The sequence below is a fragment of the Copadichromis virginalis genome, linkage group LG13 (assembly GCF_057382275.1).
Source record: "Copadichromis virginalis isolate Kocher_CV1m ecotype Utaka linkage group LG13, C_Virginalis_male_GT1.1, whole genome shotgun sequence".
Lineage (NCBI taxonomy): Eukaryota > Metazoa > Chordata > Actinopteri > Cichliformes > Cichlidae > Copadichromis > Copadichromis virginalis.
In genome coordinates, this window is record NC_140630.1 from 24341600 (window position 1) to 24352406 (window position 10807).

General features: G+C 45.8%; 1 protein-coding gene across 1 annotated transcript; it reads right to left on the reverse strand.

Moving 5' to 3' along the window:
- Window positions 1-5988: 5988 nt before the first annotated feature.
- On the reverse strand, window positions 5989-8608 carry irf2bp2a (interferon regulatory factor 2 binding protein 2a). Its single transcript, XM_085478132.1, has 2 exons — window positions 7446-8608; window positions 5989-7136 (listed from the first exon to the last, which is right to left on the reverse strand). Exons 1-2 carry the CDS (start codon window positions 8275-8277, stop codon window positions 6412-6414), a joined length of 1557 nt encoding a protein of 518 aa, XP_085334258.1. The 5' UTR covers window positions 8278-8608; the 3' UTR covers window positions 5989-6411.
- Between the last annotated feature and the right edge of the window lie 2199 nt (window positions 8609-10807).

The window sequence follows — 10807 nt, forward strand, 5'->3', positions numbered from 1 at the left end:
AAGTGACAGGATATCTAAGAGTGTTGTTCTTATCTTCTGACAACTGTATGCCTTTAAGGAGATGAAAGGCGATGTACAACACACTGAAGATCTCTCAGGAATCCTGGATTTATGCAGCACATAAAAGTTGTCTCAGACATTTTGTGTGTGTGTGTGTGTGTGTGTGGTGCTTTGTTGTTTGGCAACACGACAGTGAAAGTTTAATTGCGTGTTTGCGGCGGAGGCAGCTGATCTCGTTGCACGCAGACACGGAGTGCTGTGTCCCGGCTTGAACTGGCCATAATTGCCCTCCTCCCTCTCTCGTCCCCTGGCCATAACCCTAGAGAGGAGCAGGCAAGGAGCAGAAAGGGACGGCAGGAAATGAGCAACCCGTAATACATCACCACAGATCTGCTGACACACCCCAGGGACCAAGCGATTCATCAGACCACCAGCCCGCCCTCTCATCAGGACATTCAGATACAGACCAGCAGTGCAAAGAAGGCTGCAATCAGAAGGACGGCTAAAACATTTTTTTTGCTGCATCATATCACTGCAGTGTTTCCTTTTTTTTGTCTCAACATGAATCATGATTATTAGAAATGATCTGTTTAACCTCTGTACTGTGACCGGGGCACACTCGACTCTCCGTACATAGGCTTGGCATCATTATTCAAGCTTTAAAGGCAGATGGCCCTCAGAAGCCATCGCATCCATGAAATCCAGGCTCTCAGCTGACTAAACAAGCATCTTGGGGGTGCAGAGAGACAGACAGTCACCTGAACACCCCCCCCCCCACACACACACACACACACACACACACACACACCCACACACCCACACACACACACACAGACACGCAAACACAAGCTTGCACACTGTAACCACCACAAGCTGACAGCTCAACCAAAGCTTCATTCACCAAACACACAGGGGAAAAGACAGCACTTTTTTGAGCAACACTCCACCAGACAGTCAATCACTATGATTGCATCTGAGTTTCTGAAAAGGTCTGGCTCCCAGTCCTTCTGTATATATAGTGCATTTTCATGAACTCTAGTTCATTTTGGATCTTTCCCAAAAAAACCTCAAAGCACTGAAAATCCACAGCAGGGCGGCAGGCTGAGGATCCTTCTAGATCAAAGTGTTGCTCGCTGCTCCCGTATTTACTTTTAGCATGGCTCTTATTGCCAGCTAAATCTAACTTTAGTTTGGCATGTCAAAGGCAGCAGCAAGCATCTTACTACCCTGACTGGCACGCACCTCCCAAAGGCCCAAAATACTGTGTCCGGAAGGTAAAGAAGTCGTGGCTTCTATTAAACACGACTGCATTTCTGTCATTATTAAAACTCTGCAGGGGTGTGTTTATGTTACAAATGTCTCCAGTGGAGCAAATTTAGACCTCCTTGTGGCCTATTTTCTCCAGCCATGTTGTTATGTACCAAAAATTCTCGATTGCACGCGATAACAGTCCCCTCACACGCCTCCTGTTTTTCATTTGGCATAGTAGCACCACGCCATCTTATCAGCTGATCCTGAGCCAGAAGCTAGGAGTAGTTGCTCAGCAGAAAGAGGAGGGATTGTGCTGGGCTCGGCTATAATATGAGAGAAAGCCCAAATGCTCTTGGATCAGTCCCATGCTTTGTCCTCATCCCTCATGTTGCCTCTCTCCCTCGTTCATTTTTCATCCTCTCTCCTTTCATCTTTTTCTCCTACGCTTCTCTCCTTCCTCTGCATCCTGCTCACTCTCTTCTTCCACCTCTCTCTCTCTGCTCCACTTATAAGATTTGGCAGCACTCCAAGATCTGAGAAAAACATTGGAGGCATAGCCTCGTTCTGATGTCTGGAAAGAGGGGGAGACTGAGAGAGTGAGAGAGCGCCAGAGTCCTCATTTCCATTTCACAGACTCCATTCACTGCAACACCAGAGCAAAAAGGGAGAATACAGGAATACGGAGAGATTGAGTCAGAGAGAAATGGATGGATGGAAAGATAAGGCAGGAAGCGATCGCAAGGAAGAAAAATGGAAAATTAGGTTCCCAAACCGCAGCGATAAAGCTAATAAAGAAATCCAGAGACAAGCATGAAGCATGAAGTGAGGGAAAGGTGTCCCCATACTATCTTTTAAACAAAAAAACAAACAAAAAAGCTGTGTGTGCCCTCTTAAAGACACTGTTTTTGTGTATGTTCAGTTCCACTGCCATCCAAAACTACATTTAAACACATGTAATTACAGCAGAGAAAACACTGAACAATTCATGGTGCTCTTGCAGTAAACAAGCCTCATACCAGTTTGAGGGGAAAAACACACATACACACACATTTGGCACTCAGCATTGTAATCATCTTAACTTTGCTGGCCTTCATGGTAAACAGGCCAGTCAGATGTAACACCCCCCCCGGCCCCTCTCCCCACTCTGCGGACCAAGCCAAGAATCAGAAGGGAAATTTTACACATCCTGCGGATCCTCCTAATTGCTGGTTGAAGCCCCAGCTTCTCCCCCGGTGCTGAGAAGAGAAACCGTCATTACCAGTCTCGCAGGAGCCCGAGCCCAGCACCAAAGGGAAACTTTGATTGATGAAGAGAAAAAGAAGCAGATCTGAGCGTGTCCTCGATACAACATTTGCTGTGACCTTGTTTTCCCTGACAGGTCTAAAATTAACCAAGCGGCTCAGTTATACTGGGAGTGGAGAAATGTAGACCAGATTCTCCTTTTGGCGCGTCCCCGTCTCTGCTTCGCTTTCAGGGGATTACAGCAGCACGAGCACGCCTTTTGATTTATTGTGCTAAACATGGATTCATTAGTGAAACAGCTGGCTACATTGAGTGCTTTAGTGTCTCCCACACAGGCCTTCGCTCCCTCCACCCACCCACTGGACCATATTCAACATTTTTTGATGTAAAATAAATGCCTAAGGATTAGAATTTGTAGTTGTGTTTTTCAATGAACACGCTGTCAGCATTGGCGTCACGCTTGGCTGATGTTTCGAACAAAACGAACGTCAACAAATACGATTATCTTTTTTAAAAACGGTGTCATTTTTTGAGTATTTTTCCATACGTGAAGGAGAAACGCTTATCTGTGCGGTCAAGTGCTAGAATAAACTCATCTAGTGCTGTAAAGACAACAAATATGAACTCTGAGTTTTACTATCGCGCCGACATCTTTGCGTAATGCCCGAGTTAATCATTACCAGGAGAGGCAGCCAAGCAGCACACACTGGCTGCGTCACCTGTCTGTTATTGCCTTTCACTTAGCTTGATTAACTGGATTGTGTCGAGTCAATATCGATCAAACAGTCAATGAAGGATTTTATGACCATTGATTGGACCCGCGGCCGCCTGATGAAAGATCGCCGGATTTCAGGGATATTTCAAACACTTGACTGTAGCCCAGCAAAAGCCCCAAGTTGCTATCCGGAAGCAGTGGGAATCGAATTAAACTTTACCCAAGGTTGGACTTGGATTTCACCCGGTCAGGTTTTCTATAAATCATTTGAGGGTAAAAACACATCAAAGTCAGGAGCGTTCGCCTCACAAGCAGGGCTTAGATATTAAAAATCCCTGAAGGTTCGTGTAAGTAAACATAATAAAAACGTGAGTCGTTAACCACAAATGGTTCCTGCGTGATCGTACCGAAAGCAGGAGAGATGATTCACTTTTTTTTTTTTCTAAAAAAGAAAAGATGTATAATCAGAAAAATTAAATCCGAACTTCATGCTATCAGCTCTGTGCGGCCCTGATCCTCACATGCAGGCTGTTTACAGAAAAGCTCCCTCCCTGCATATTAACCAACAGCCTGCACTAGAGCATCTGCCGTGCACCGATTTCACCGGTAACCACGCAACACCAGAGTGCTGTGTTATGACAGAGCCACTTCCAGGGACACAGTATCACTGTATTAGATATGGCGCAAGCTATTTCAGTCACCACTGGACAAACAGGTACTGCGTCTGCTGTCATATATCTTTACGAGCACAGAGGAAAGCGAGAGAAGGAGACGTGTTCATATACGTCTCATTGCATCATCTTTCCAGGTTATAAAAACCTGGCTCTCAACTCTGATATTCTCAGATGTGGCAATTTTAATTTGGTTGGCAGTATAGTGTGATAAGGAACAAGTAGGTCAACGAGTCAACTGATTAACAAAAAAAATTTAATAAAATCTCTGAGAACACCACGTAAGGTGGAATAAGGGCGTGTTGTTGATGAGCACAGTAAAGTGCTGTCCTTTATCAATGTGGGCTGCATTTCTCGTTTTAAAGTCCAACTGATAAGATAGCTTTCCAAAGAACGGAAAAAGGGTGTATAAACAAACAGCTGCCTGGAAAACGCGCACTCATGAAAAACACGTTTCAAGCTTTAAATCATACTGTAAAAGCGTACGCGTGCTCTGAAGTTACCTTTAGAGTTTCCTTTATCCTTTGCAGCCCTTCCAGTCTTCTCGGTTAGGGGACAATAATTATACCTGCTATTCTTAGTCGGCTAAATGGGCGAGTGCAAAGGCTGTGTTTTCATTCAACATCATGAATCAATCAGTTAATCGGGGACACCATGCAGCCTGTTAAAGAAGCGGGTAATCACAGCTTTCAGGTGCCTTCCAAAAATACCATCTTAAACATGTCTGCCAGAGCAAGAAGGTCAGTAAATCCCCGGCTGAATATCAGATTCATGGGGACCACGGTGAACAGTAAAGCAACAATGTCAGAGCAGTTTGTGGGCCTTTAATGAAGAAGAAGAAAAAAAACAATCTGCTTTTGGATTGTGTGCTCTGTTTGAAAAATCAGGGAGCTAGCAAGAAGCAGATTACGTCTGAAAATAATTACGCAACTGCCTGCTAACACCAAGCCCTCCTTTCTGCTAGATATCATCCTCCATGTCTGGGTCTGTGTGGTCAGCTACTCGGGAGCTCTTTGTCTGAGAGAGAGCAAAAATAGTCTCAGGATTGCTTTTCATCTAGACATACAGTAGCTGCAGTTTGTCACTTAATGGCCCACTGTAAGCTCCTCAATGCTTGTAGAGACCAGTAAGGGCTGCCATTAGCGATACAAGAGTTTGTAGGGGGTTTTGTGCACGTTTGTGTGTGACTCCACTGTCAAAGAAATTGCAGCAGCAGTTGCATTTACATTTGAAGGCATACAGAGCGAGGCTGGCATGTAAGGCAGCGTGGATGTTTACTCCGTTCTCAGCGTGGGGAAGGGTGCTGCATTATGAGTGCATGTTCAGTGTGACACAAAAGGCTAAAACCGAAAGCAAACAGTGTGTTGCTGCAGTGCTAATTGTACCTAACGTATGCTTGGAGTTGGTTTGTGAAGCTGATTTTATTCATTATCTGGAGTTTGTCATCTGCAGACTAAACCAAAAGTATGTTTTTTAATAAAAAAATTCTCTCTCCTTACATATATATATATATATAGGGAGAGAGAGAGAGATAAGTTATATGTGTAATAAAACAAAAAAAGCCAAACACCTTTGTGACGTCAGACACAATCTGCATACAAGCTTGGAAAATACACGTCACCAGAAAAAAAACCCAAGGGTGGTTATTTTCAGGAAAAGTCCAAATTTGCGGTCACACGGCGTGGTTTGTACTATTGTATCATGTTGACATTCATGCACGTTTTCATTACTGACTCGACAGATTCCAGCTGACTGAACATGACTTGGCACCTAGTTCTGCAATCAGTTACAGCGATGCACAAAAGTCGAGGACAGTGTGTCTTGTATTTTTTTTCTTTTTTCTTGTTTTTTTCCCAGCCAAGCTTCTCCATGAATCACATAAGACATGTGTGCATAAAGAGAGACAGAAAAAAAAGGCTCTTCCGTCCTGCAGCTTGAAACAGTAGCCTGCTCATGTTGTGCTGTGTTGTGTTGTGTGCAGCGTAAATCAAGTCTCCTGAGCCGTCACAACAACAAGCCTGCATGTCAGAGCCGAGAGCGCTATCTCGTCATCTGTCCACAGCCCCTTGTGTCACTTATTCACTCAAAATGAAGCAAGCTCAGACAATATGTTCATACAAGATCAGAAATTGTATTTGGCAATTTTTAAACAAGTGCATACAAGTACAGCTAAAAGCATTTTTAGTTTTGCCAAGTGCTCGTAGAGTAGCATTAGTCACATTCTACGTTAAACAGGAACTGCCACCAGACCTAGAAGTACATCAAGAATTTTTTGTTAAACATCAACAAAGAGGAACGTAGTTCATTATAATGAGTACATACCTTTATCTTCAAAAATATAGAAACACAATGTATTCAAAAATCAAAAATTATACAACCATGTTTTACGAAGTATACTCTTCCCTTGGGTCCAATATGTACAAGTCCGTTAGTTTGTTTGAATGGTATGTATGTGATATTTATATATTTATACTCATATTTTTTTGCTTCCCCTCCCCAAAGAAGTGTTCAGACAAAAAAAAAAGAAAAAAATCAAGGGTCCCTCTCCTTTTTTACTTTGACATCTCCTGCAAGGATGGTGGCGATTTCTCCTTGCATGAAAGCCCATGGTACGTTCGAGCCAACCAGGGGGCATTTCTCTCCACTTGGACAGTACACTTCACCCGTGGCGCCTTGCTGCTTTATGCTTTCCCTTGAGCATGGGAAGCAGAACTTGTGAGAGGGCACAGACGGGCACTGAACAAAGTGTGTGTCCTCCAAACGCTCGTGGCACAGCGTGCAGCACAGAGGTATGCTGCTGGGTACAGAGGAGTCCGGAATGCTTTGTGGGGGGTGCACTTGGTCCATGCCTGGCACATGGGGGGTGCCTGCACTCGGCGCCTCTCTCTGCGCCAGCCTCCTCTGATTAATGGAGGACGGCGACAGGGGACTGCTGCTGTTCCTCCGGGTGGTGGAGTGGACTTGGTTGGCGTCCTTGGGAGAGCTGTTCCCACCTGCGTTGTCTGCAGCCATGATGAGCGCCGCCATGGGGGACTGACCATTCTGAGCTGCCTCCGGTGGGGTGGTGCGGGAGTGAGGGGATATTGTGGAAGGGGGAGAGGCGAAGCTTGGCGGGGGAACTGGAGGCATTTTCAGTCCGTCAGTAGGTGGTGGTAACCACTGCTGTCCCTCTCCGTTGAGCTTGGCAGCTGTCGCCTCTCCCTCCGGTTCAGGTGATGCTTTTCTCTTGTTGCTCCCCCGGGGATGTTTTCCTCTGTCTGGAGGTAGGAAAGGGTTAAACAGAGCAGTTGAGTTGCACAGCTCATACAAGGATCAACAATTAGCCTGAAAGGGAGATGTGAATTTTGCCAATTCGTGCTGCACCACAGGCTACAAAACAATAACAAACACAGCAAAGGATTCAAAAAATTTATTTATAGCCCTTATAATATTAGGGCATGGCTTTATAAATACCATTTTTACCATCTTGACACATTCCTGGGTGGAAAATTAATAAATCGGTAATAAAAATTACAATTTTAAAAATGCACAGTATAGATAAAATATTCCTGCCTTTTAATGCTCACCTGACTTGGAAAGAGTGGGGCCGGGCTCATAGACCATAGCTCTTTGTGGCATGGGCACATGGTCCTTCTTGTACCTGGTCTCGAACGTGGTGTGCAGAGCCATCAGGTCCCTCACCGTTTTGCCTTTGCCCATCCAGTCCGGGTCTGCCCTGTTTTTGTGGCTCTCCGAGATCTCCGGCGTGAGACTGTCGGGTCTGTGCTTCTCCTTCAGCTCTCTGTCGTGCTCGGTGCTGGAGACCGAGGCGGGTCTCTTGCCCATGTCGGCGGGACTACCGCCCGCCAGAGTGGAGGAAAGCCCGATCGGGTTCCTGCCGTTGACGGCATGCCCCGGGGTCAAGCCCCCGTTAGGCAAAGGCACTAAATTCGGGGGCACCGTGTTATTCCTGCGCGGGTTGGGGCTCTGGCGGTTCAGCTCTGGTGGCTCGTCAGGCTTAGGAAATCCATTAGGGAGCTGGATGCCGTTTGTCTGCCCTCTAGGCTGATACTCTGGACCCAGCCTCGGCGGGCGGTCGGACAGAGGGTAGCGGTCCAGAGGCTGCGGCGGCCGGGAGCCCGGATCTCCCCCCGCAGCGTGGTTGATCGCCTGGATCTCCTTCCCGGAGAGCTGCGACTTCCCCGGCCCGGGAGACCTGCCCTCCTGAAAACCGTGAGCCCTTTTAAGCTGTCGGGCCGTCTCGATGACAAACTCAATGCGGTCTGCTCCTTCGTAGTTGACACATCCCCTGCAGACGGGCTCGGTAAAATCCCAGATCATGGCCCAAGGCATGCGGGGCAAGTCGCATAAATAACACGACTGCCTCCTGGAAGAAGCAGCGACCGCCGCGGACGACATAGCGCTCGTCGTCGACCCCCCGAAAAGAAACCCAAAATGTTGCCTTCTTCCCCCGCTCTCTCTTGTTTTTTTTCCTTCCTCCCGAACTCCCCCGCAAAAAGAAAGCGAATAAAGAGCAATTTCCGTTAGTCGAACAACAACAAAAAAATGTAATCTCGTCCTCTCTCCGACTTCTAGAGCAACAAGGTTGAAGTTTTAGAGGGAGAAGTTCATGACGGTGTGTACTTTACTACGGCGCTCCTCTATCTATCTCCACTGACTCTCCTCTACTACTGGCTCAATGTAGAAAGTGACGTCACAGCACTAAGCGCCTACATCCACTTCAGTTTCTATTGACTTGATTTCTTCGACAGACCCCTCCACCCCCCCTCCACCACCATCACTACCACCACCACCACCTCTCCCCCCACTTTACTGCAGCCTCTTGTCACTCACCACTTTTCTCTCTCTCTCCCTTTTTTAATATTTTAACTTAATCACCTGAGCTTCTGCCAACAAAAAAGGCACCCAGTTCAGCTTCACCTCCGACTCCGGAATAACCCACGCTACTGTTATTATTATCATCAAACCTGCAAAAAAAATAGGTCCACCGGTACCAGCCTGCACGCTGCTAAAAGAAATATGGCTGTAGGTTAGCAACAGACCGCCAGGGGATAATAAAAAAAAGCGACTTTCAAGCTCCTCCGGTTGCTGCTTTGTCCTAAATTCAGAGCATTATCCGGTTCAGGCTGCAGCTTGTTTTTCTCAATGCACCGCGCCTCGACGCAGTGAGCTGCTGCTACTACTACTGTGCACTGAATGAGGTGGGTCGACCCTGAGAAAAACAGCAATTGTAATCCAATGGCAGATCTTATATTTATACAGAGGGTCTCAAAAATGTGTTATTGTAGCACATGGGCACAATTTACAGGCTTATTGGAGCGACTTTACAGCCCGCATTTTCTCTCTTTTATTTGTGCCAGCTCACCAGGGTGAATTCAGGATGTACACTGTTAGCCTTTTAGTTATGATTAGATAATATTTTCCTGGCTTGTTAATGTTTAAAGAAAAGAATGAGAGAGGGAGAGGAGAAGAAGAAGAAAAAAAGGCGCCTCCACCAGCCAGTAACCAGGAAGCTCAGTCATGAGGTGGGGATTTCCAGCCAGTGTGTTGTGAACTTGAATGGATTGGGGTTACAGCATGAATATAGCCTGCTGTAGCTGTGCCCACATATATATATATATATATATATATATATATATATATATTTTTTTTTTTTTAATATTCTTGTGCACGGAGCAGTCCAAATCTGCCACTGCTGAAATGAAATGAAATGGCACTGGAGTGAATTAGCGATTCAGACTCATTTCAAGCGACTTTAGCAGTCAAAGCAGCTCAACAGATATTAGTATGAAAGATTTAACAAGATTAATGACTCCACTCTAGTGTGGCATGTTTTACAGAAAGGCAAAAAGAAAGAAATGTTATTAGAAACAGGTCATGTGGCATAACCTCAGCCAAAATCCCCTGAAGTAAAAGTGGAGAGGCTTTTTGAAGTGGAGGAGTTGTCCCAGTAGTTCATTCCTCCCTCTCATCTGGTCTCATTCCAACTCATTGCAGCTTAGCCTCAGGCTTTGGGTGAGGCAATGCGTCTGAAACCTGCAGACACAAAGCAGGATATGTTTGTGCAAGTCCATGTGACGTTGGAAAAGAGGAAGCAAGATGTTTAGTCACGTACCCTCATCCGCCTCACCCTTCGACAGAACATCAGGCTATTCTGGCTCCCTGCCTGCCACCGTGATCCTGCGCTGTGGCGTTTTCTTCAAAGGATTACCAGAAACAAAACAAGACACGTATGCTCATGTGTTACCGCCAAGTACTTTGCCATATTGTTTTGTTATTCCCGTAAAGCTGCCGATATGTGAATGGGGACATTTTGCAGTGAAAGAGGATATTTAAAGAAAGTTTAACCCCCCCCCCCCCCCCCCCCCTCCACCCCACCTTCTCTGTTAACACTGCATTGTCCCACTGCTTCCCATCGCCGCTTTCTCTCAAAACTCAGTCCCGTTTTGGATGGACAACACTAGGAAGTGTTGTTCGGCTTTATGACATAGTTAGGAAACGGCTGTTGTGAGGGACAAACTAAACAAATTCTTTCCTTTCTTCAGATTGGTGGGAAAATTGTTGCCTAATGCTTTGATCCTTTGGTTTCCACTCAGTCGATGTTTGTGCAAGCAAATAGCTGCACGGCCAAATAGCTATTATGCAAGACAGAGGCATGCTGTGATTCAATTAAATCCTAAATGACCTGATTCTATAATAAGTAGATCTACTGATTTGAAAAATAAAATGCTGCAGTGTGCTATGAAGCAAAGGCAGAGCTGTACTGAACAGAGGCAGCAAAGGTCTGAGAGGAAGCCAGACATGCACAGATTGTTCTGACTGGCCAATATGAATCGTGTACATACAGTGAAAATCACCACAGTGTCACCTGGGCAGTGGCAGGGTGTATAAAGCTGTATAAAGCAGTTTTGAACTTTTTTTTTTTTCA